This window comes from Tamandua tetradactyla, chromosome 22 (genome assembly GCF_023851605.1).
Source record: "Tamandua tetradactyla isolate mTamTet1 chromosome 22, mTamTet1.pri, whole genome shotgun sequence".
Classification (NCBI taxonomy): Eukaryota; Metazoa; Chordata; class Mammalia; order Pilosa; family Myrmecophagidae; genus Tamandua; species Tamandua tetradactyla.
The window spans coordinates 39,463,898-39,491,385 of record NC_135348.1 but is presented as its reverse complement, the minus strand read 5'-3'; the positions used below and the strand labels follow the sequence as shown (position 1 = coordinate 39,491,385).

The 27,488-nt window shown below is 35.9% G+C and overlaps 1 protein-coding gene across 14 annotated transcripts in view; it reads right to left on the bottom strand.

The window, feature by feature from the left end:
• Positions 1-985: 985 nt before the first annotated feature.
• Positions 986-27,488, bottom strand: part of SCLT1 (sodium channel and clathrin linker 1) — a 289,811-nt gene continuing 263,308 nt past the window's right edge. For all 14 annotated transcript variants that reach the window (XM_077140031.1, XM_077140032.1, XM_077140040.1 and 11 more), the window contains 3 exons: positions 7,622-7,700; positions 5,150-5,245; positions 986-1,525 (listed from right to left, as the gene is read on the bottom strand). In XM_077140031.1, the coding sequence (XP_076996146.1) occupies positions 1,463-1,525; positions 5,150-5,245; positions 7,622-7,700 (238 nt within the window). In that variant the 3' untranslated portion in view covers positions 986-1,462. The remainder of the gene's footprint in view (positions 1,526-5,149; positions 5,246-7,621; positions 7,701-27,488) is intronic.

The following is a 27,488-nucleotide window of genomic DNA, read 5'->3' as shown; positions in this document are numbered from 1 at the left end:
CTATCCAACCTTCTTCAATGACTCTTCTTTCTGAGCTCATTTAACAAACCAAGACATTTCCTAATGTCCTGGCCTTTTTTTTAAAAACTCTGTTTCATTTTATGAACAGTTAATGAATATCCCCATGTGTCAGGAACTATACTGGGTATTAGGGATACAGTAATGAACGAGAGTAGACATATACTCTGCTTTCAGGGACCTTGCAGTTTTTGAAGAGGAGATGACATTAATGAAAAAATTACAAAGAATTGATTATAAGTTTGATAAGTCCCATGAAGGAAAACATAACATACTATTAAGAGTAATAAAACAAGGGGAACAAAACTACTCTGGAAGGCTCCTCTGAGGAAGTGATGTTTGGGTAGAAATCCAAAGAATGTGTAAATGGGACAGAATACGCACAGACCCTGAGGTGAGGGAAGGTGATGTATTGCTAGAACTAGAACAATGTCATCAGAGCCAGAGCTCAAGAAATGGAAGGGAAAAGAGGTGTGGGAAGAGGACGAAGAGGCAGCTAGACGGCAAGGTGAGGTAACATGGCTCCACGTCTCACTCCATGCCAAAGACCTCCATGGCTACAGGGGTCTGACAGCATCAGCACTACACTTCCAGCTGCTGGGTGAGTACCTACACAATGGATCTTTTCATGTCACCTCAAATTCAAACTCAATTAGCTTTAGGTGGACCACTGTAAGAGTCTCCTGATTAGTCTTTCAGATGCAAACCTAACCACGTAGTCACCAGAAATCAGGGTGCACCAAGTTCAAGCCAGGAGTTGAGAGTAACTACCTGGATGCATGAAGATTAACAGGACTGTGAGCGTCAATGTTCACATATTCTCAGAACCCAAGATTTCATTTCATTAGTACTGCTTTGGGTATTAGGGAAAAATATCCTCCCAAATTCTTAGATATCAAGTTCTATAAATACTGGAAACCATGTAAATTAAAATGAATCACTACAATTACATTAAAATACATGACAGCATAATTTTAGAAAGTGCATAATTTATTACATTTATGAATTCATAATGGAAAACGGATACTTAGGAACTGTAAAAGTGAGTTAACGAGTAACAATTATAAAATTCTCAAATCTTAGAACCCGAAATATTAAAATTCTAGCATTTTCTCAAAACCTCCTTCTCATGATTAGCATACTTTGGAAAGAATTACATTCTTCCAAGGGGGAATTAAAAAATAGACACGTTGATGAAGGCAATGAGTTCTTCTCCGCTGGCTTTATTCTCCACTGAAGCTAATATGGGATTATTTTTTCTTTATTTACAGGAAGCTTTCACTGTCCTGTTTTCCAACAACCCTCAAAACATAATGGAAAATGCTTATGCAAAATGACAAAGCCTTAACCATTCTCTGCAGGCTTTACCATTTCAATAAACTTCTAGTCCAACAGCTTCCCCAACTCTAAAATGCTGTGAACACATATAAAAATATGTGTATTTTTAAATATTTTCCAAATTCATCATGGAGGTTGCTTTTCTTCTCTGTACTGAAATCACACTGAGCTGCAATTAAAATAAACAATGAGTAAGAAGTTACTTTTTCTATAGAAATCTTAGACTAATACAAGGTTTAATAATTATAATCTAAGTTATTGAAAATAATCTTCTCATTGGAAGAGGTCACTATTTATATTCATGTCTATTTTTCAATTTTTTCTATTTTTCAATTGAGAATTCAAAATGCTCACATTACATTAGAGAAATGTGTGTCAAAGGGCAGGACGATATTCTATACCTCAGAATGATATACTTAGAATTCCAAAACATACTTCATAGATGGATGACAACATCTCAATAAAATGTTCATCAAAAAAGTATCTAAAACACAAATGAAATGTGGGCCAGCACAATGCAGATGATGATAAGTCATAGTAAAACAAAGTCTAACGGAAAAATAATCTGAGTGTTAATTATCACTGGTAATATATACACAGGGTAGAAAATTAAATAGTACAAAAGAGTATGGAGGATAAAGGAAGCCGCTTCCCCATCACTATTCCTGTTTCCATAGCTTTCTCTCCAGATAGATCCACCATTTCCAATTTCTAAGTACATTTCAAGAAGTATTCTAAATGAGAATATATTTATATATTTCTTTACCCCTTTTAATTTAAAAGATGCTAAAGTTTTTTCTTCTCAACAATCTACCTTAGATACAGTTTTCAATTAGATCTACTTTATTCTTTTTAACAACTGTGCACTATTCCACAGTATGAATGCACCATAATTGAACTGATTTCCTGCTGCTGGGCATTTAAACGGTTTCCAGTCTTTTAAGATTCTGAACAATGCAATATTTTTATGTGTTTCCTTGCATAGACTTGTCCAGGTGCAAGAATATTACCTGCAGAATAAATTTCTAGAACTGCAGGGTTAAAGGTTATACATATTTACAATTTTTGAAATATATTGCTAAATTTGGCTCCAAAAAAGGTTGTACTAATGTACACTTACACCAATGATGTGTGAAAGTGCTAGCACATGCATTAGCAAATATCAAACATGATCTGATAGGTGAAAAAGATATGTGATTACAGTTTAAACTTGTTTATTAAAGGTAAGGATGAGTATCTCTTTAAATGTTTAAAAGCCATTTGACTCTCTTTTTCTGTGAATGTCCTTTACCCATTTGCCGAATGGATGGCAGAGCTTTCTTTTTTTTGACTTAGGTACTCTTTGTAGATATTCAGGATATTAGCTTTTTATCATATGTGTTGCAAATATTTTCCTCAGTTTGTTATTTGGCTTTATGCCTCTTTTTCTGTGTAGAAATTGGAAATTATATGTGGTCACATTTATTATTCTTTTTTTTCATAATTGCTAACTTTTGTACTCTTGCTTAGAAAGGCTCTATTGCATATTGATAAAAAAAATGCTATACTGTCTATAAGAACTCAGTATGGCATTCAATAGTTCACAGTGATACACTGAGAACACATAGCCTACTCCATAGAAGGAAGAGAACATGTAGGAAAAGTTAATCAGAGCAGCACTTTCAGAGCATGACTGAGATACTACAATGCAGGGCTTGTATTGAACCAATAACATGATGTTGGGCTGCATTATGTTAAGTATGACATAATAGAAGCAAAAATTATTTTTAAATTTCTTTCTTTTCATTAAATATTAGCCCCTTAGCAGGAAATTATGTCCCATATCATATTCCAGATTTTAGAGGAAAATGGGTAAATTCGAAAGTTCACAAAAGGCAAAGATAAATATTTTAAAAAATATATGTCTTACAAAGTTTATAAGCCTTGGCTTGACTCATTTAAAATGGAAAAAAAAAATAACTCCAGGGAAGAAGTTCATTTTTGTATATGGGGAGAATACTGAATTACTACTTTTCATCTTCAAATAAAGACAGAATTGAAAGAGAAAAATGTAAGGAAAAATTTGTTAAAGAAAAATTTGTAAAGTGTTACTGATAAAACATTAATAAAAAAAGAGAACAGAATCTTGCCATTGGAGATTTTAAATATCAGGAGAAACATCTGTGTTGAACTGTCAAGGTTTAATTTTTTCAGGAGGAGGCTAAACTAGATGTCAACTAGATTACTAAGATTCTGTAACTGTACCATTTTATTCTCAAACTCAAACTCAATTAGCTTTTCTGGACTACTGTAAGATAGTAGAATGCAAGACAATTTGATTTTAAGTAGGCATTTTCTTTACCATTTTCCTTAGAAAAAAGATAAACCCGAAACTTTAAAGACTGTTAAAAGAAATTTATTAAAAATCTATCTACCTACTTACCATTTTATGATTTTGCTAAAAGCTTTACCTGATTAATTCTTTTGATCACCCAACAACTGTGATTATTATATTATATTATATTATATTATATTATATTATTTTATATGTTAAACAGGAGAAATTAAGGCTAACAGTTGTTGATTTGCCCAAAGTCACATGGCTACTTAATGGCACCAGGTGATTTATCTCACAGCAAAAGTACATATTCTCAAGATACTACCCAGTATCTCAAGATACTGTTACCTTAGAATGTAAATGAAATGAATGAATTCATGAATTATTAATTAACTAATTAAATGCACTTCATAGAAAATTTAAATTATTTGACAAGGTTGTAATTACTCACAAAAAGGAGGGGAATAGAAGGACAGATTATTATTGGATTTTCTTTAAGTGCCATGCCATGTTCACACCAGAAGTGAACTTCAAAAAAATCTGTAAATATCATGAATATAAACTGAATTCAGTGAGTATTTAGAGTTGCTTTATTATGTTTACAATGCTGTAGTGGCTAAAAAAAACTACTTTTGATTGAAACAATACAATTATAAGCAAATGTGACTAATAATATAGTAATTTGATTCATTTTTATTTATCTACCTATCTATTCTGTTTCCAGCCTATATGAAACAGTCTCACTTTCTTCCTAATATGAGGGATTACTGCTCCTACTTTAGAATAATTGGGCTATTTCATTTATATGATGTTTGTGCATTATGAGAAATTATCCTTAGTATTTCACTGATGGTCTGTGTTTTCTACTTTACTTCCCATTGGGCAACTTTAATATTGTATTTTAGATTTGTATGTTCCTATACAAATGTGTATGATATTGAAGTTAACCTGTAAACAAGTAATTTTTTTTGTCCTTTAAAAACTACAATTAAAACGAAGGCAGTGAGATTTGAAATATTATATTCAAAGCAATATTATCTACTTTCAAATCCACAGTGAATATTTTCCTAGTTTTAGACAGAACATAATTCTAGAACAGTGTGGCCCAACAGAACTTTTTGTGATGGCAGAAATGTTCTATATCTCTGCTGTCCTGTGTGGCAACCATAGCTATACAAAGCTAGTGAACACTCAAAATGTGACCAGTGATCAAGGACCTGAATTTTAAATTTTATTTAAATTTAAATAGTCATCTGTACCTAGTGGCAGTTCTAGGTTTAGGTGTCATTTGGGAGGATAAATGCTATTTATTTCTAAAGTTTACTTTTTCAACCTCAAATGTTAAAGGGACTCATTTAAAATAGTTTGACCACGTAAAAGTAAAACTACTAGTTATCTGGGGACTACTAAGGAACTTTTCTACTCTCCAACCTACTCAGATCACTTGTCATTCAGGACAGCAAGGCTGCTCCCTACCTGGTGGGAGGCTGAAGCCGCTCTCTGCTCTGCCTGATTTAGACGCCTTTGAAGTCTGTTGGCTTTTTCTTGATGCTCTAGAATTAATTTTTCATTCTATTAAAGGGAAATAACACAAAATAAGTTAGAAATCCATATGTGACATCATGCTTTGTCGAATAATCAATGAAAAATATGGTCACCATTTTACCACTTTTAAAATGCAAAGACAACTTATCACCAAGTCCACATTTCAAGTTATGAGCTTCAGTATACAAAGCTGGTTTTACATTTTGACTGCATTGCTTTTTCTCCTACATATCTAGCAAAGAAAATGAACTACAAATTCAAAAGCAAAATGAATGAGAAGTTAAGAACAAGATTTTCAACTTTTGATCTGATCTGTTAATCTTGAGATGATAGCTCAGTGCTTCAGATTCTTGAGAGCTTGTGAAAACACAGGGTTGCCAGGCCTCACAACCAGAACTTTGGATTCAGTAGGGGCAGGATGGGTCCTGAGAATGTGCCTTTCTATAAAGTTCCCAGGTAATTCTGACACTGCTGGTATGGGGATCACACTTTGAGAACCACTGTACTAAAGCAAGCTTCTGGGGAAATTGTGAAATCCTCATTATTAAAGTCTAAGCAACAGAAAATATTCACTCTAGAAACACTGGCTTTTAAAAAGTGAGTCCTGTGTCTTAAATGATTTATATGTTAAAAATATAAAAAAGGGAAGAAATCTGTTTCTGTAAGTTCCCCAATATGTTTATGTACTCCAGAGCCTACTAAGGTCAATAGAGTTATTTGGCATCATGAATGCAAATCTGTCCCAACATGCTATCATGCAGACAAGTGCAAAGAATCTTCAAGTAAAAATTGTAGTAGCCCTCTCCGTACTTACTAGGCTGGTTATAGTTAGTGCATTTGATGATAGTACAGATTAGGGCCGAAAGCAGTATATAATATTAACAACAGAGCTCTAGGAACAAGAATTTATTTGAACTTGTTCTAGCTCTGCCAGGTTTCTTTTAAGTCTAGCACTTTGGTTTCACTTTAAATAGCATTACTGCTTGTATATATCAAGTCCATATTACACGCACAGACATTCGTTAAAAAAATGTTTTTGTATAATTAGAATTGTTAAACAGTATTTCTGGTATTTATCAGTGCTGAAAGAAAAATTTAAGTCCAGTCACAGGAACAGCAAGAAAAAATACACTTTCTTTTGAAAAAACTAGGTACTTTCTGGGTCCTAACATACGAGTGTTAACAGTGAATGTCATGCCTAGTAATACAAAAGATTAAAGTAAAAGCATCCTGTTAAAATGAGTTTATTACATTTCTTATTATGCCTAGAAGCAAAACTTAAAATTTATGAAGAGAACTACACTGGCTCTTTCAAATTACCAAGATGTTCAAAGTGTGGTCTTAAATTTTAAAAGGATCATCATAACATTAGCGAAAACTTGAGTAAAAACTCCCATCATCTATAATAGTTTTCATAGTTATCAGAATACATGACATACAATTTTCCATACAACTACCATAATGCTTAAGGAATTTTCCACATTGAGAAAATTATACTATAATATATGCAGTTATTCCTTTTCATTTTGGTTGCTTTTGACCTCCCAATGTTATTAACGTTATGTGTGAAGTATCTTTCTTTAAAATTTTTCATATTTTAAATCATTTCTTTAGAACATTTTCCTGAAAGAAAGTGGGAACTACTCGAGAGTATTTTAATGGCATGTGTTTACCTGTTATAATGCGATAATGCTTACGAGTAATGATTTCACTGTGGTTCCTGCAGTGGTGCACGAAGAGAAAATTCCAACAAGCACATTCAAAGGCAGAACATCAAATAAAGATCTAGAGTTCTAGAAAGCCCTAATAATAATCTACAAATTGTTTACTTTCATAAAGCTTCAAAGAAAAAAAATGATGAACTCGTGCTCTATTTAGTTGTAAGGCATCAGTCTATAGGGGTAGTTTAATATATTTGGATAGGTAAATGTATCTTCAACATGCTTTTGTGATGGATTAAAACAAAATAAGAGGAATGGGCTAAAAAAGAATGATCTTATGGGTGGGCCATGGTGGCTCAGCAGGCAGAGTTCTTGCCTGCCATGCCGGAGACCCGGGTTTGATACCTGGTGCCTTGCCCATGCCAAAAAAAAAAAAAAAAAAAAGAATAATCTTAGACATAAATAGGAATAAAGAGGATCTTATCACATTTTGAATAAGTTACACTGGTAAAACTAAAATAAAAGCTCTACCTTTTTCATCTGCATATGGTAAATCACTGACTTAGAGCTTTTATTCACATTATATTAAGTGCAGACTTTTTGGGTCATGGTTGATTTCTTAAAGAAATACTCACATCTGTACAGACATTTCCAAGTAGAGAATTAATTTGAACTTGGCTCAGGTAAAATATGATTATCAAACTGCAGCAGAAACTACTTTTCTGGAGAGTGACTATCTTACCTCAACTACTTTTTCATTTGCCATTTCCAGCTGAGAAAGTAGCTCTTGAGTGTGAAGTTTCTGTCGATTCAGCTCGCTCCTATTAATCAAGAGAGAGCAAAAAATTTAAAAAATGCCAGTAATTGTTCAAAATCTAACAAAATAGAATCTTTATTAGCAAGACATGCTCAAGTTTTAGACAAAAATATTTTGAGAAGCAAAATAAAGTTTCTCATTTATACACCATATTTCAAAGTATTCTTTTTTTAAAAATAAAATGCATATATATTTTAAACGTGCAAAAGTGTCTTCAATATTACCTTGAGATATTTTTAGGTGATGTAGAAAGAAAACACCCCCCAGGGAAGCCATCTGAAACGAGAAGCTGGGAGAGAAAGCTAGCAGTTGTCACCATGTGCCTCCCCAGATGACAGAGATGTTATGGACCTATCAGTTTTTCTTGAGTCAAGGCATCTTTCCCTGGATACCTTAATTTGGACATTGTTATGGCCTTAGAACTTAAACTTGTGATAAATTCCCTTTTTAAAAGCCATTGCATTTCTGGTATATTGCATTCCAAATATATGCAGCAGCTTTAGCAAACCAAAACAGGTGGTTTCTCAAAAGTTAAACATAGGAGGTGCCTGGGTAGTTCGGTGGTAGAATTCCCACCTGCCATGTAGGAACCTGGGTTTGATTCCTGGCCCATGCACCTAAGAGAAAAAAAAAAAAAAAAAAGCAAAAAACAAAACAAATGTTGTGGACAAAATTCCCCATCATACACATACCACACATCTGCCTTTGTGTGTGTGTGTATGTATAGATAACAGAAATACATATATATAGGGAGACACATAAAAAATTATATATAGATTACCATACTCTGGCAATTCCACTTCTAGGTATATAACCAAAGAGAGCAAAAAAACGGTCTCAAACAGCTATTTGTATAACAATGTTTATATTACAATTATTCATAAAAGCCAAAAGGTAGAGATAACACAAGTACCCATCAACAAATGAATGGGTAAACAAAATATGGTATGTATACCATGAATACCATTTGACCACAAGAAAGAATGATGCTATGAGACATGCTAAATTATGGAAGAATTTTGGAAACATTATGCTTAGCAAAGCAAACAAGTTACATAAGGACAAAAATTGTGTAATATCACAAGAGATTACTAGAAATAGCAAATCTGCAGAGATAGAAAGCAGATCAGAGTTTACTGATGGGTGGAGAGAAAGGGGAAAGAAGAAGGGAAAATGTCTGTAAAAAAAGAAAAACAAAGAGCCATTTCATTTCTGGTATACTGCATTCTGGCAGCTTTAGCAAACCAAAACACAGATAACTAAGATTCTTTAATTAAGGAAAAGATTGGATAGAAAAGGGCCTAGGAAAGCAGAAAACCTCTTTAATCTGGCAGAAACACCGTTGTGAAATAGTTAAAAGAGAAGTAAAAGATGTTTCTCAGTAATAATGTCAACAGATTTTATGCCAGAGTCTCTTTCTTCTGGTCAAGGCTAACTACAATTAAAAATGTACCATATGAGGATATTTAGTAGGTTCCAAGATATTTTGTAATATGAGGAGTTGAGAGTTATAATAAGGTCTAAAAGTGCTGTTTGAAGGCTGAATTATGTTAGATATTTCCTAATTTCTCAGGTTGGTCAAAATGTGTGCCATTTTAGGAACTATGTCTAAGAGACTTATTAGGCTGTAATTACCTGAGTCTTCTTTTCACCCTTCAAACTCTTGGGCAACCCAAATTCTGACGGCAAGTACTAACAATATTCCTGTGCCACTAATACATATTTTTCGTAATTTCTCAGAGGATTAAGTACATTTATAGGCCTGAGTATAGCACATACTTAACAACTGTTCCTGCCAACTAAAACTAATTAATATTACAGATTTCTGGAAAGTAAGTAGGTCAGGGTCTCCTGAGACCATTTCCAAGTTCTATGATTTCCTAGGAAGGCTTGTAGGACTTAGCATATAGTCATATTCAGAGCTGCGATTTATTACAGTGAAAGATATAAAGCAAGATCAGCAACAAGGAAAGGAACATGGGTTTTAGTCTGGAGGAAACCATACACAGCTTCCAAGGGTCCTCTCTCAGTGGAATCACAAATGACGTGCTTAATCTCCCCAGCAATGAGTTATGACAACCTGTGTAAGTGTTCTCTACCAGAGAAACTCATAAGAGACTCAGCGCTCAAGGTAAGGCAAACAATTAGCCAAAGTGAACCACACCTACTAGTTCTTGGAACGGTGGGAAGCCTCCTGAAATACAACTTCCTAGATGACAGTCAAAAGCCCAACAGAAATGGATTAAATTTAATAACTTTTTTTTTAAGAACAAAAGACATATTCTTTCTATATGTAAGATACATTCATTCCATTACAATAACCCAAAAGCCTTAAGTCATTTCACAAATAATGCTTAGTACAAAGCCTTCTCATAATCATTTGTGGGTATGGTTTGTCCTGGAGCACACTGACTATGTACCTGTGAAACCCACAGACCAACTTATTTGCTTCTGATACATAATGGAGGGACAGGCACAGGATAAACATTTCCATTTCCATAGGGAGAAAGCGGAAAGAAAACAGGAGTCATGGGTCTCAAACAATTCCGAAACCCACAGGCATACTCCATTAGATTTCAAGGTCTAAGAGTCATCTATGGAATGATATTTTTCTCTTCCAGCCCTGATGAAGTGGTAGTCCCATCCCTTCCAAGAGCTTGCCCAGTAGGCTTGCTCTCCTTTAATGGAGGCAAGGAATGCCAGGAAGGCTTCCTGCTCTCCAAGCACTGGGATGGTGGCCAAGCTCCCCACAAATGCTGGGGCATAAGCTCCACCCTCTCAGAGCTGTGGGGTGGCAGCATTCTTCCTGAACAATGGGGCAGAAGGCTGCCCTCTGCAAGTGCTGGGGCAGATTCACTCTCCACACACATGGGTGGACCTACTTTCTTTGCCCAAGAAGACGTCTTAGATCTATACCTCAATTTCCAAAGTTCTGCCCTTGAAATGATTTTTCCTTTTAGTCCAGGCTGGCAGTGGCTCTGTTTATATAAATTGTGCAAAAACCTTGTCGCTTTTGCATATATTTCACAGGGATCCACTCCATCAGATAAAAGAATTTTGTACAGATACTTCCTGGGCAACTACATCTCCAATTCTGACTGGTCCTGAAATGGCTGACTGGTTCCATGTTCAGTTAATACTCACTTGGAGCACTGTTCTCTGGGGACTCACTTTTCAGAAGCTCAGAATTTTCCAAACCATCCCTTTCTGGTTTCTTTGTGTCCAGGAGTTCAGTTCTCAACTTAGCCCTTTCTTCCTGCATTTTACTATAAGCTGCAAGGAGAAACCAGGCTTACTTTCCAGACTTTGCTAGGAATTCTCCTCAGGTAAACTTATAAGTTCATCACTCTCAAGTTCTGCCTTCCATCCCACATCAGAACTCAATTTTGTCAAATTCTCTGTCACTTTATCTTTTTTTTTTTTTTTTTAACATGGGCAGGCACTGGGAATTGAACCCGGGTCCTTGGGCTTGGCAGGCAAGCATTCTTACCTGCTGAGCCACCGTGGCCTGCCCTCTCTGTCACTTTAAAACAAGGATCCTCTTTCTTCCAGTTTCTAACAATACAGTATTATTTCCTTCTAAGGCTTCACTGGAAGTACTTCTAGCATCCATATATCTACTAGCAGTCTCTTCAAAGCAATCTAGAATTTTTCTATCAGGTGTCTCAAAATCCTTCCAGCCTCTGACCATTATCCAATTCCAAAGCCATTTTCACATTATTGTCATTTGCAATAGCAGCATCCTACTAGGCTACTCAGGAAAATACCATGAGACAGGTAAAAGAAAGTCCAAATCAAGGCATCGTCAAAGCAATGCTTTCTCCCTGAAGACAGGCATTCTGGAGATGGCTGCTGGCAATCCTTGGCTCCTCTGTCATACAGTAAGGCATATGGCATCTCCTGGTCTCACCCTTCTCTTTGGGGTCCTGCTGATGTAGCTTCTTGCTTACTGTGGCTTTGTCTCTCTGTGTCTAAATTTCATTCTCTTATAAAGCACCCTAGCAATAGGATTAAGACTAATTCTAACTGAAGTAGGATACACCGTAACTGAAGTAGCCTCATCAAAAGGTCCTACTTACAATGGGTTTACATTTTTCTGGGGTATACACAGCTTCAAACCACCACCAACCTAGCAGTCTTAGGTCTGCTATGATTTTTATTTTTGCATAGTCAATGAATATATTTATGAAATAAAATGGTCTGATGTGCACTTAATTATGATGTACTGAATTATATCATAAATAAAAATAAAAATTGCTGTTATAGTAACATTTATACTATTACATAAAAAAGACAGTTACAAACATTCAGTTTCTCAAAACTTTTTGAGGAAAACATTTTTGCATAATCTGTGCTTCAACTATTTGTTTACTTACCTGTGACAATTTATCTGAATGATGACTCCTAATAATTTTATACAAAATTTGAGATCACAAACATATGTATTATTAACTGAAAACAAATTTTAAGCTCATTTTCATCTGTGTAAATATTTCCCTCTTTGTATAGCAAACTCTGTCCCTTCCCCAATAGTGAGTGCCCCCACTCCCCATCTGTATTGCATGGTGAGCAACTTTGTTACTTGTCTTAGTATCCTTATAACCTAGTACTGACAGAGATTGGCAAATAAAAGTAAAGAGATGATGATAGTGATAACAGCAAACATCTTCAGAGTGCTTACTATGTGCCAAGCACTGGTGCTGCTTTATCTTAATTTATTAAATTTTCATGACAATCTATGAAATCCCCATTTTTACATATGCAAAATTAAAAGACAAAAATTTAACAATAAAGTGAAGTAATTTGCCTGGGGTCACATAGCTATCCAGATGTAGAGTCAAGATTAGAAAACTAGGCCCTTTGGTTCCGAAGTCAGGGCTGTTAATGACTCCCTCATCCTGCAACATGGCAGGACACTTTGCTAAATGAATAAGTGAAATAGCATGTATATGTAAGTGGGAGTATTTTTTTCTCCATATCTTAGAAGGTTGGGGGAGGGCATGCACACATCCCCACCCCCCACCCCAATACTAGCTATGCAGTTGAGTTTCCCCTGAAGTGCAATGGATCAGCCTCAATTTGGGATTATGGCATCTCCCCTGCAGGTAAGGATAATGAGTGGGTGTATTAGGCAATCTATGAATAAAAACATTTACACATTTACCTGGAAACCTGATTGTAATTTTACTGATGTCCCAAAAGGTGCAATCCTATAGTCAAATTTTACGTGTCTAAGATCAAACTTTTTGCATTGTCTCGCAAGCCTACTTCTCATTCTGCCACTCAATTTTTATTGATAAATTACAACATACAAACATTCTTAACATACAAACACTTCATATATAGTGTACAATCAATGGCTCACTATATCATCACATGGTTGTATATTCATCACCATGATCATTTTTTAGAATATTTGCATCACTCCTGAAAAAGAAATAAAAAGAAAAAAAGAAAAAACTCACCCATACCATACCCTTCACCCCTCCCTCTCACTCACCACTAGTGTTTCCATCTACTCAATAGATTCTAACCTTTGTTCTATTTTTTTTCTATACCCTTTACCACTCACATTCATTGTTCACTAGTATTTCAATCTACTCAATTTATTTTGACATTTGTTCCCCTTATTATTTTTTTTAATCCATATTTTTACTCATCTGTCAATATCGTAAACAAAAGGAGCATCAGACACAAGGTTTTCAAAATCACACAGTCACATTGCAAAGGCGATATCATTAGAAATATGTCTACTGGAACACAACTCTACAGTTTCTGGCACTTTCCTATAGTCAGTCCAATACACCTTAAACTAAAAAAGGGGATATCTATAAAATACATAAGAATAACCTCCAGCATAACCTCTTGCTTCTGTTTGAAATTTCTCAGCCACTGCCACTTCATTCTGTCTCATTTCTCTCTTCCCCCTTTTGGTTGAGATTTTCTCAATCCCTTGATGCCAAGTCTCAGATCATTCTAGGATTTCTGTCCTATTTTGCCAGGGAGGTTTAGACCCCTGGGAGTCATGTCCCACATACAGAGAGGGAAGGAGGTGAGTTTGCTTGCGGTGTTGGTTGAGAGAGAGATAGGCCATATCTGAGAAACAAAAGAGGTTCTCTGGGGGGTGACTCTTAGGCCTGATTTTAAGTAGGCATAGTCTATCCTTTGTGGGGATAAGTTCATATGAACACACCTGAAGATTGAGGGCTTGGCCTATTGATTTGGTTGTCCCTACTGCTTGTGAGAATATCAGAAATTCTCCAAATGGGAAAGTTTAATTTCCCCCCTTTCTCGCCATTCCCCCAAGGGGACTTTGCATATACTTTTTTATTCACTGTTCAAATCACTCTGGGATTTATCAGGGCATCACTCTGGACAAACCTATAAAATCTCAAGCCCTATTCAAGGTTCCATGTACTTATGGTGTTCAATTAAACTGTCCATATAAGTTATATTAGGAAACGCACTAGTTAAAATATAAATTTTGTACCAAATAAACATTTTTTGCTTTAGTCTTGCACATAAAAGTTTTAAAAATCTATTTTCAACACTTTGCAATATTGACATTCCTTTGTCCTTTCTCATGCAAAAACATTTTTAAATTTGTACATTCAGTCACTATCATTGTACACTCTAGGCATCTCTAGATTATAACATCTCAGGCTTTATTGTCTATAAAGACTCATTTCAGCTGTGCCCCCCAGCTCTCCTTCCTCTATCATTCTCACATTCAGCTTCATTCAATTTACTAACATTATTGTGTTACAGTTAGGTAGTATCGTGCTATCCATTTCTGAATTTTTACAATCAGTCCTGTTGCACAGTCGTATTCCTTCGGCTCCAATATCCAAAATCTACCCTATTTCAATCTCTTGATGGCCTCTTTTCTTAACTGAAATTCAAGAAGTTCATTCATTATTATTAGTTCATATCAGTGAGACCAGACAGTATTTGTCCTTTTGTTTCTGCCTAATCTCACTCAGCATAATGTTTTCAAAGTCGATCCATGTTGTTATATGCTCTATAACTTTATTTTGTCTTGAGATATCCTGCTGTTGTGGGGTGTAATGTTCTATAAATGTCTGCAAAGTCTAGTTTGTTTACCTTATTATTCAACTTCTCTGTTTCTTTACTGAACCTGTCTAGATGTTCTGTCCATTGAGGAGAGCAGGGAATTGAAGTCTCCAACTAATAAGGTAGATGTGTCTATTTCTCTTTTCAGTGTTTGCTTCATATATTTTGGAGCATTCTGGCTTGGCTCATAAATATTTATGATTGTTAGGACTTCTTGTTGAATTGTTCCTTTTATTAATACAGTATCCTTCTTTGTCTCTTTTAACTGTTTTACATTTGAAGTCTAATTTGTCAGATATTAGTATAGCTACTCATGCTCTTTTCTGATTATTGTTTGCATGAAATATCTTTTCCCAACCTTTCACTTTCAACCCATGTTTATCCTTGGGTCTAAAATGTGTCTCTTGTATATAGTATATAGATGGGTTCTGTTTTTTAATCCATTCTGCAAGTCTATGTCTTTTGTTTGGGGAGTTTAATCCATTAACATTTAGTGTTATTACTGTAAGGGCAGTACTTTCTTCTACCATTTTGTCTTTTGAATTTTATATGTCATATCTAATTTTCCTTCTTTTTACCTTTACTGATAGTCTTCCTTTCTATACTCTTATCCACACCACTCTCTCCTATCTTCTCCTATCTGTCTGTAGTGCTCCCTTTATTATTTCTTGCAGAGCCAGTCTCTTGGTCACAAGTGCTTTCAGTGATTTTTTTTGCCTGAAAATGTCTTAATTTCCCCCTCATTTCTGAAGGACAATTTTGCTGGATATAGAATTAGTGGTTGGCAGTTTTTCTCTTTTAGTATCTTAAATATATCATCCCACTGTCTTCTCGCCTCCATGGTTTCTGCTGAGAAATCTATGCATAGTCTTATTGGGCTTCCCTTGTATGTGGTGGATTGCTTTTCTCTTGCTGCTTTCAAGATTCTCTATTTCTCTTTGACCTCTGACATTGTGATTAGTAAGTGTCTTGGAGTATGTCTATTTGGATCTATTCTCTTTGGGGTATGCTGCACTTCTTGGATCTGTAATTTTAAGTCTTTCATAAGAGTTGGGAAATTTTCAGTGATAATTTCCTCCATTAGTTTTTCTCCTCCTTTTCCCTTCTCTTCTCCTTCTGGGACATCCACAACACGTATATTCGTGTGCTTCATATTGTCTTTCAGTTCCCTGAGTCCCTGCTCATATTTTTCCATTTTTTCCCCTATATTTTCTTTTTCTTGCCGGATTTCAGATGTTCCATCCTCCAGTTCAGAAATCCTATGTTCTGTCTCTTGAAATCTACCATTGTAGGTTTCCATCATTTTTTTTTCATCTCTTCTACCATGCCTTTCATTCCCATAAGTTCTGTGATTTGTTTTTTTAGACTTTCAATTTCTTCTTTTTGTTCATTCCTTGTCTTCTTTATATCCTCCCTCAATTCATTGATTTGGTTTTTGATGAGGTTTTCCATGTCTGTTTGTATATTCTGAATTAAATGTTTCAGCTCCTGTATCTCATTTGAATTGTTGGTTTGTTCCTTTGACTGGGCCATATCTTCAATTTTCCTAGTGTAATTTGTTATTTTTTGCTGGTGTCTAGACATTTAATTACCTTAATTAGTTTATTCTGGAGATTGCTTGCACTTCTTTTACCTAGGGTTTTCTTGCTGGATGAATTTGTTGTCTATCTGTTCTTTGACATTCAATTCAGCTTTATCTGGACCCCTAGCTTAAGTTTTGCTTAACAGATCAGAATTTTTTCAGTTCTTGTTTCTGCCTGTATGGTGCCTCCACCCCAAACCCCCTGAGGAGGGTCTACTTAGGTGTTATAGACCCCAGTCTGATTTTCCCAGACCAGACTGGCCTCCTCTCAAGAGGGAAGAGTCACCTGCATCTGTTCTCCCTGAGGATGAGACCCAGCAGGTTGTAAGAGTTTCCTATGAAGCCTCTAGTCTCTGTGTTTTTCCTGTCCTGCCCAGTATGTGGTGCTTGTCTGCCTTTATTACCAAAATAAAGTGATGTGGTACCTTTAACTTCAGCAGACTCTCCCTGCTGAAGTGTGATCGAGACAGAGGAGACGTTGTAGTCTGGCTTTAATCACTTCAGTTTTCCAGACCCTGGGGTCTGAATTCGTTGAGGGAGGGAATCCACCTGAGCTGGGCCCCACCCTTCTCCCGGGGATGGCATAGCCTCCTGGGAATCACTTCCTATCCCCGATCAGCCTCTTTGCCTCTCAGACAAGCTTAATTCCACCTTTGCCTGGGGCAGTTGGAGGCTGAGAAGTTTTGCAGCTGTATGCAAAGAGCAGTCATGCCCTAGAAACAGCCACAAAAAAAAGAAAAGAAAAACAATTCTTTTCAGAGCAGGATGCCTGTTCCTTGGATTTACCAATCAAGAGCTTAAATTGTTCTATGTATCTCCAGGTACTATGTGCCCCCTCCTTTTCTTCAGAGGCTCAGACTTTTTCAAGTATTTTGTGCTGTCCAATCTGAAAAAACCAGTTTTTGTTTTTTCCCCCTTTTTCCATCAGCCTTGCCCCTTCTGTGCCAGGGCAAAACCCAGCTACCTCAGCTTTTACTCGAGGTTCAGCTAGCTGAGCTGGGGGTCTATTTTTAATAGTCAGAATTTGTTAATTAATTCCACAATTGAAGCTTGGTTGCACACAGCCCCTGCTGCTAGTAAAGTCTCTTTCCTTTCCCCTCTGGGAAACAGCCTGTGGGGGAAGGGCACCAGCCTCTGTGGCTTGGGCGACTCACAGTTCTGGATGGGATCACAGCTGGTCCAGCTTGTCCAGACTGGTGTATGCTGTGTGTCCAGTCACTGATGGGGCCCCAGCAGTTGTTCTGTACTGTTTCAGGCTATTTACTAGCTGCTCTGGAGGACAAACTAAATTCCACACCTCACTAAGCCGCCATCTTGGGCCCATCTCCTGTTACTTTCTTTTAACTATAACATTCAGTTTGCCCCTAAATAGATTCTTCCTTTGAAATGTCTCTTGCATATATCCTTCATTCTCTTCACTGTTACCATCATAACTCAAATTTTTATAATTTAATTCTTTTATTCATTGCACTAGCCAACTGCCTAGATTTCTTAATATCAAGTGAAAACATATATGTAAAGTACTCACAGCACAGTTCACATAGAAGTGATCTACTAATATAGTGCCTTTCCCTCTGAAATCCACAGATTAACAGATTTCACTTTTTAAAACACTAATAATTTATGTCTTTGAGCAATAATTTTCGGCAGATTCTTGCTATTGGACAAAGTAGAGTCCAAATTCCTGATAATGATATTCAAAGTCCCCCCAAAATTTTCTTCCATCTTTATCTCCAATAGAACTTTCCTCTTCAGTTAGGCATTGTCTTCCAAATAAACTATATATATATCACTTTTAGGGTCATGTTTATGTCATCTTCTGCTTCTTTTTTCAATCAAGATTTTGCCCATTCTTAAAGACTCTAACCTTACCCTATTTCTTTCCATGCCTCCTTCCCAGTTCATTTCAATCCCCAGGGTTTTCTTCCCACATCAAACCTTTACGATACTTATTTATGTATAAGACATTTAGCAATCCTGTATTGCAATGCTAATTAATTGTTTATAATGTGTGAATATGCACGAGTGTATGTTTATATATATATATATACACACACACCACACACACATTCTCCTAAATAGACTGTTTTTAAAGGAGATTGGTTTTAGTTGCCACAGTATCTATTACAGTGCTTTGTACATAGGGGTCCAATAAATATTTGCTGATTTATGGCTAAAATTTTATAGAAAATTTGACATATTTTATTCCATATTTGCTCAACATTTACTAAAGGACTCTACCACAAAAACCCATTTTAGATAAAGATTATTTTATTTATTCAGATTTATTTAAACTCTACTTCTTTCTATAAAGAACTTCAAATGGCTAGAAAAGGTTATTTTTCAGTTAAGCATTTCCTTTAAGCTCACTGTTACCTTCTGAATGTAATTTTAGGAGGCATCAAAGAGTGAAGAGAAAAGTGATCTAGCCAACTCTTTCCCCCTGGAGACTTTCCTGGAGCCTGCCTGTCAGTACTCTGTAACTCCTTATCTTTCTGTCAGAATATTTCATTGTAGGGATAATGGAAAGATCCAGAAGGATGAGCTAACTCTATATTATCTATGAGAAAATTTCCATTCCTTAGAGAACATTACTGAGAGTTACCTATATCATGATGATTAAGGATAAACATTAAAAAAGACCTTGAAGAAAGTTTCACTGAGGTATTACAGTTAAAACACTTGCCAAGTAAAGCCATATAATCTCTTCTCTGGAAATCTTTAAAACAGAACCATTCTTAACTAGGAATAATTTAAGTGTAGCTGCCAGAAGACATGGAGATAGACGACATTTCCGGTTTCTGCATGACATTATGGTACTTAAAAGAGTATTTTACAACAAATAAAGAATTTAAATGAAACTATACCCAATTTCTCTATCATTTCTGGCATATTATATATTGTATTAAAAAGTTTAAGACACTTTTAAAATATAGAAAAAACAAGAATCCTTTATGGTAGAACTAGGAACTGCTTAACCTATCAGTGTTCCAAACATTTTTAGTTCATTATTTAACTCATGTTCATGTGTTAGAAAAATCATAGCCATGTTATTCAAATAGAAATATGGTTATCAAATATAATTGAACTGCATCTCTCATTTTTACTAACTATATTTTAATCACACAGGTCTCCTTCTGTATATAGGAGCTTTGTACTTGTTCTATGTAAGTAAAATTTCATGAAATAACTTACAAACAGAGCAATTTATGTTGTATCTATTAGGAAAACATTAAGTGCTTTAGTAAACAAAATACCATAAACAACATTGACCAAGTTATTATATTAGACTATTTTTAGGTTAATGCCAATATTATTTAGTAAACAGGTTTAAAACGGTCAGTTCTCCAATCCAAGGAGTCAACAGGTGACGGGTGAGAGCCTAAGATAAGGGTTCTCAATCTGTGGTCCATTGTCAGGCTTCAGGCATGTCCAGGAATATCCTTAAACTGTATGCATGATCTTGTGACTTTATGCAGCTGTCTGGGAAAAGAATCCTTAGATTTCATCAGATTCTCTAAAAGGTCTGAGACCTAAAGAAGGAAAAGGATTATCTGTCTGGGCTTTTCACTTGGACTCTGCAAAGTTTTTTTTCCTAGTATGTATACATTGAAGTGTATCAATGCCTTATACAAACCACATCCATACGTCTCACCTACAATTACTTCCATTTTTGGTTTCAATAACATAGTATAAGAGTTTAAAGACACTTGGCAAGCAATCGGAGTGCAAAATTCTTCTAGATTTTTATGTTATTTCCTCCATTCTTTTAGAGTTTGCTTGTCCATACCTAATTAAATAGGAAGTATTCCAAATTATTCAACTTGGTTTAAAAAAAATAACTTTCTCTTTTTGTACTCTTATAACACTGGCCCATTAAATATTAATTAAATTATGTATTTCTATCTCGTAAATACCATTTCCATTTTATGATGGAGTTCTGCTGCACATGCCCAACTTTATGGCTTGGTGGGTCAGACAACACCCAACTCATGATAGGCAACTCAGGTCTCATGGTAACTTGGTGGCCCATGGTTAAGTATTCAGTTTCTACTAAGGCCCAGTAGCAGGCCAAAAGCTGTTTCTCAAAGAGAGTAGTTATCTGCAGCAGATGGTAAGGCTTTCCTCCAAAATCCTAAGGGTCTGTGTTGAGATTCTCCTACAGGGGTCCGCCAAAGGCTCCAGACAGCATCTCTATTTGCCACTGACACTTGCAGCACCATTGGATCTGCTGAATCATTGCACAGCACCCTGGACCTGCTGCAGTGCCTCCTCTTGCTCAGGTCCCCACTCAAAATTAGCAGCTTTTCTGGTCACTTGATAAATGGGCTGGAGTAACACACCCAAATGAGGAATACGCTGTCGCCAAAATCCAAAGAGATCAACTAGGCATTGTGCCTCTTTTTTGGTCATAGGAAGGGCCAGATGTAGCAATTTATCCTTCACCTTAGAAGGGATATCTTGATATGCCCCACACGATTGGACACCCAGAAATTTCACTGAGGTGGAAGGCCCCCGTATTTTTGTTGGATTTATCTCCCAACCTCTGACACACAAATGCCTTACCAGTAAGTCTAGAGTAGTTGCTACTTCTTGCTCACTAGGTCCAACCAACATGATATCATCAATATAATGGACTAGTGTGATGTCTTGTGGGAGGGAGAAACGATCAAGGTCCCTGCAGACAAGATTATGACATAGGACTGGAAAGTTGATATACCCCTGAGGTAGGACAGTGAAAGTTTATTGCTGACCTTGCCAGCTGAAAGCAAACTGTTTCTGGTGGTCCTTACTAACAGCTATTGAGAAAAAAGCATGTGCCAGATCAGTAGTCGCAATACCACGTACCAGGGGGATGTAATGATTTGCTCAAGCAATGATACCACATTTGGAACAGCAGCTGCAATGGGAGTTACCACCTGGCCCCAACAGGAAGAAGCTGAGAAGCTGGGATTGGAAGGAAGGAAAGATTACAAAGGACCTTATATATTATTATAGGAAATTGAGACTGCATCCTAAATACTATGGGGGAGGCACTGAAATATTTTAAACAGTAAACTAACATAATTAAATGATAACGGAAGATCCCGTGGAAGATAGGAGGAAAAATAAGTTGTAAGGAAATATGGCTGTGAGTCAAATTAAGGGGTTATAGAAGTAATGCAGATGAGCAACATGATAGCTTGAACTACAGTAATTGGAAAGAAATGGAGAGATTCAAGAGATAAGAGGTAGAAACGGTAGCACCCAATTTAGGGGAGTGACGAGAAAGGACAGTTCAGGATGACCTCCAGATATTTTCTTGAGCGACTGAGTAGAAGTTGTTATCATTAATGGGAATAAGAAAATCAGGATGAAATAAAAATGTGGGCTAAGGCTAAAGGAACAGGTAGAGCTTTGAAAATACAGTATTGTGTTTGAAGTACCTATGGAAATGTTCAGAAGGTAGAGATTATGCAAAAAAAGTCTGCATTAGAAGCTGTCTTATAATAATAATTAGCCCTTCACTGTTTGTCTCTGTCATAGAAATGGATAACCTAACCCATGCTGAAAGAGACAATTTTCTACTCTGAATATATTTTTATTTTCAATATCACTGACATACATAATAAACGAAATAGATTTAGAGGTTAAGGGCAAGGTTTTTCCCCACAATGCATTAGTCTCTTTGAATATGCCAAAAATATTTTAAGTAAATAAAGTAAATAAGAGAGTTATGGTTCCTAAAGACATGGGTAAGAAATTTAAATTTGGGCCAACAACTTAGACTTTATAGTTAATTGCTCAGATCATTCTGTTATTACTGAAGCACAATTGAAGGTAAAGAGAAGCCATGTAGATTTTGGTTGATACAATGTAAGAGAAAATTCCCTCAATGCATGAAATCTGTTAGTGATGACTGAAGATTAAAACACATATGGCTTTATTCTATATTATATGAGATAATTAAAAACAAAAGGTATACTATGTATTTCAGGGAAATGATGGATCTGCCAGCTGTGGCAAAGGCTTCCTTCAAAAGTCTCCTATAACAAATTAACAAAGTATGTGCCAGATGTTTTTTTTCTGTTGATTCATACTTTAAAATGCTTCAGTTACTTTTAGTAATTATGCATTTTGTAATCTGCCAGTACCTGCAGCTGCCTCCCATCCTGTTAATTAAAAAAGCAAGGATCTTTTTTTTAAAAGAAAGGAGTTATGGCAGCAAACATTGCAGATGTACAACTAAGAATAATATTACAGAAATTAAAGAGAATTTCTTAGGTTCAAATACTGTATATTTCATTAAAATATACAAAACACTGAATATTGATGAAAATATGCATAGTTCTTATAAAATAAGGAATATTGCATATTCATTCAGTCACTCAAAATTTTTGAACACTTATAAGTTAGGCAGGATGTTAGCTCATGGTCTTTTGAAAGAGACAGAAATAAAAGATAATTATACTATAATTCAGTAAGAACCATAATAGGGGAAGGAGCAGAATAGTATGGGATCATAGGAAAAGGAAAGACCCAATCTGTCAGGGGAATGGAGGATGCTTTATAGAAAAAATTCTATTTGAGTACAAAAATTCTATTTGAAGAAAGAAAATACATATATTTTTTCAGGTGGAGAGTTGGGAAAGAGCATTCTAGAAAGAAAAGGTATGTGCAAAACGACCTCCAGAATCATCCTCCCCCCTCACTATTTATTTATTTATTTTTAAACATTTGTTCCCCCTATTATTTATTTTTATTCCGTATAAGGAGCATCAGATACCAGGTTTTCACAATCACACAGCCACATTGCAAAAGCTATATCATTATACAATCATCTTCATGAACCTGGAACCCAGCTCTACATTTTCAGGTAGTTCCCTGCAACCTCTCTGTTACACCTTAACTAAAAAAGGTGATATCTATTTAATGCATAAGAATAACCTTCAGGATAATCTCTCAATTCTGTTTGGAATCTCTCAGTCATTGACACTTTATTTTTAATTAAAAAATTTTTTTTTTATTTTAGCATTTGTTCCCCCTATTATTTATTTTTATTCCATATGTTTTACTCCTCTGTTGACAAGGTAGATAAAAGGAGCATCAGACACAAGGTTTTCACAATCACACAGTCACATTGGGAAAGCTATATCATTATTCAATCATCCTCAAGAAACATGGCTACTGGAACACAGCTCTACTCCAACCTCTCCATTATATCTTGGATAACAAAATGATATCAATTTAATGCATAAGAATAACCTCCAGGATAACCTCTCGACTCTGTTTCGAATCTTTCAGCCATTGACACTTTGTCTCATTTCACTCATCCCCCTTTTGGTCGAGAAGGTTTTCTCAATCCCTTGATGCTGAGTCTCGGCTCACTCCAGGATCTCTGTCCCACGTAGCCAGGAAGGTCCACACCCCTGGGAGTCATGCCCCACATAGACAGAGGAAGGGTGGTGAGACTGCGTGTTGTGTTGGCTGGAGAGAGAGGCCACATCTGAGCAACAAAAGAGGCTCTCTTGGGGGTGACTCTTAGGCCTAAATTTTAAGTAGACTTGACCTATCCTTTGTGGGGTTAAGTTTCATATGAACAAACCCCAAGGCTGGGGGCTTAGTCTATAGCTTTGATTTTCCACACTGCTTGTGAGAATATCAAGAATTCAACTTGGGGAAGTTGAATTTCTCCCCATTCTCACCATTCCCCGAAGGGGGCTTTGCAAATACTTTTCCAATCACTGATTGAATCACTCTGGGATTCATAGGGGCATCACTCTGGACAAACCAACAAAATCTCATGCCCTACCTGAGATTCCAAGTACTTATGGTGTTCAATCAAACTATCTACATAAGTTATATTAGGAAATGCACTAGTCAAAATATAAATTTTGTAACAAATAAACATTTTTTGCTTTAGTCTCACACATAAAGTGACATTTTAAAATATTAATTACCATCTATTTTCAGCACCCTGCAATAATGACATTCCTTTGTTCTTCCTCATGCAAAAACATTTTAAAAATTTGTACATTTAGTCACTATTATTATACACTCTAGGCATTCCTAGATTATACCATCTCAATCTTTAACATCTATCTTTCTTTCTGATTTCATTTATGTCCCCAGCCCTCCTCCCTCTATCATTCTCACATGTAGCTTCATTCAGTGTTTTAACATAACTGTATTACAGTTAGGTAGTATTGTGCTGTCCATTTCTGAGTTTTGTATTCAGTCCTGTTGCACAGTCTATATCCCTTCAGCTCCAATTACCCAATATCTTACCCTATTTCTATCTCCTGATGGTCTCTGTTACCAATGAAATATTCCATGTTTATTCACTAATGTCAGTTCATATCAGTGAGACCATACAGTATTTGTCCTTTTGTTTTTGGCTAATCTCACTCAGTATAATGTCCTTAAGGTCCATCCATGTTGTTACATACTTCCTAACTTTATTCTGTCTTAAAGCTGCATAATATTCCATCGTATGTATATACCACAGTTTGTTTAGCCACTCATCTGTTGATGGACATCTGGGCTGTTTCCATCTCTTTGCAATTGTAAATAATGCTGCTACAAACATTGGTGTGCAAATGTCTGTTTGTGTCTTTGCCCTTAAGTCCTTTGAGTAGATACCTAGCAATGGTATTGCTGGGTCATATGGCAATTCTATATTCAGCTTTTTGAGGAACCGCCAAACTGCCTTCCACAGTGGTTGCACCATTTGACATTCCCACCAACAGTGGATAAGTGTGGCTCTTTCTCCACATCCTCTCCAGCACTTGCCATTTTCTGTTTTGTTGATAATGGCCATTCTGGTGGATGTGAGATGATATCTCATTGTGGTTTTGATTTGCATTTCTCTAATGGCCAGGGACGTTGAGTCTCTTCATGTGCCTTTTGGCCATATGTATTTCCTCTTCTGAGAAGTGTCTGTTCAAGTCTTTTTCCCATTTTGTAATTGGATTGGCTGTCTTTTCGTTGTTGAGTTGAACGATCTCTTTATAAATTCTGGATACTAGACCTTTATCTGATATGTTGTTTCCAAATATTGTCTCCCATTGTGTAGGCTGTTTTTTTACTTTCTTGATGAAGTTCTTTGATGCGCAAAAGTGTTTAACTTTGAGGAGCTCCCATTTCTTTCTTTCTTTCTTCAGTACTCTTGCTTTGGGTGTAAGGTCTATAAAACCGTCTCCAATTATAAGATTTATAAGATATTTCTCTACATTTTCCTCTAACTGTTTTATGGTCTTAGACCTAATGTTTAGATCTTTGATCCATTTTGAGTTAACTTTTGTATAGGGTGTGAGATATGGGTCTTCTTTCATTCTTTTGCATATGGATATCCAGTTCTTTAGGCACCATTTATTGAAGAGACTGTTCTGTCCCAGGTGAGTTGGCTTGACTACCTTATCAAAGATCAAATGTCCATAGATGAGAGGGTCTATATCTGAACACTCTGTGTGATTCCATTGTTCAATATATCTATCTTTATGCCAATACCATGCTGTTTTGACCACTGTGGCTTCATAATATGCCTTAAAGTCAGTCAGTGTGAGACCTCCAGCTTCATTTTTTTTCTCAACATACTTTTAGCATTTTGGGGCACCCTGCCCTTCCAGATAAATTTGCTTATTGGTTTTTCTATTTCTGAAAAGTAAGTTGTTGGGATTTTGATTGGTATTGCATTGAATCTGTAAATCAATTTAGGTAGACTTGACATCTTAACTATATTTAGTCTTCCAATCCATGAACACGGTATGCCCTTCCATCTATTTAGGTCTTCTGTGATTTCTTTTAACAATTTCTTATAGTTGTCTTTGTATAGGTCTTTTGTCTCTTTAGTTAAATTTATTCCTAAGTATTTTATTCTTTTAGTTGCAATTGTAAATGGAATTCGTTTCTTGATTTCCCCCTCAGATTGTTTATTACAAGTGTATAGAAACACTACAGATGTTTGAATGTCAATCTTGTAACCTGCCACTTTGCTGTACTCGTTTATTAGCTCTAGTAGTTTTGCTGTGGATTTTTGAGGGTTTTTGACATATAGTATCATATCATCTGCAAACAGTGAGAATTTTACTTCTTCCTTTCCAATTTTGATGCCTTGTATTTCTTTTTCTTGTCTAATTGCTCTGGCTAGAACTTCCAATACAATGTTGAAAAACAGTGGTGATAGTGGACATCCTTGTCTTGTTCCTGATCTTAGGGGGAAAGTTTTCAGTTTTTCCTCACTGAGGATGATATTAGCTGTGGGTTTTTCATATATTCCCTTTATCATTTTAAGGAAGTTCCCTTGTATTTCTATCCTTTGAAGTGTTTTCAACAGGAAAGGACGTTGAATTTTGTCAAATGCCTTCTCTGCATCAATCGAGATAATCATGTGATTTTTTCTGCTTTGATTTGTTGATATGGTGCATTACATTAATTGACTTTCTTATGTTGAACCATCCTTGCATACCTGGGATGAATCCTACTTGGTCATGATGTATAATTCTTTTAATGTGTTGCTGGATTTGATTTGCTAGAATTTAGCTGAGGATTTTGCATCTATATTCATTACAGAGATTGGTCTGTAGTTTTCTTTTTTTGTAATATCTTTGTCTGGTTTTGGTATGAGGGTAATGTTGGCTTCATAGAATGAATTAGGTAGCTTTCCCTCCTCTTCAATTTTTTTTGAAGAGTTTGAGCAGGATTGGTACTAATTCTTTCTGGAATGTTTGGTAGAATTCACATGTGAAGCCGTCTGCTCCTGGACTTTTCTTTTTGGGAAGCTTTTTAATGATTGATTCAATTTCTTTACTTGTGATTGGTTTGTTGAGGTCATCTATTTCTTCTCAAGTCAAAGTTGGTTGTTCATTAGCATAAAGTTGTTCATAGTATCCCGTTATTAACTCCTTTAGTTCTGTGGAGTCAGTGGTTATGTCTCCTCTTCCATTTCTGATCATATTTATTTGCATCCTCTCTCTTCTTCTTTTTGTCAACCTCACTAAGGGTCCATCAATTTTACTGATTTTCTCACAGAACTAACTTCTGGTTTTGTTGAGTTTCTTGATTGTTTTCATGTTCGCACTTTCATTTATTTCTCCTCTAATTTTCATTATTTCTTTCCTTTTGCTTGCTTTGGGGTTAGTTTGCTGTTCTTTCTCT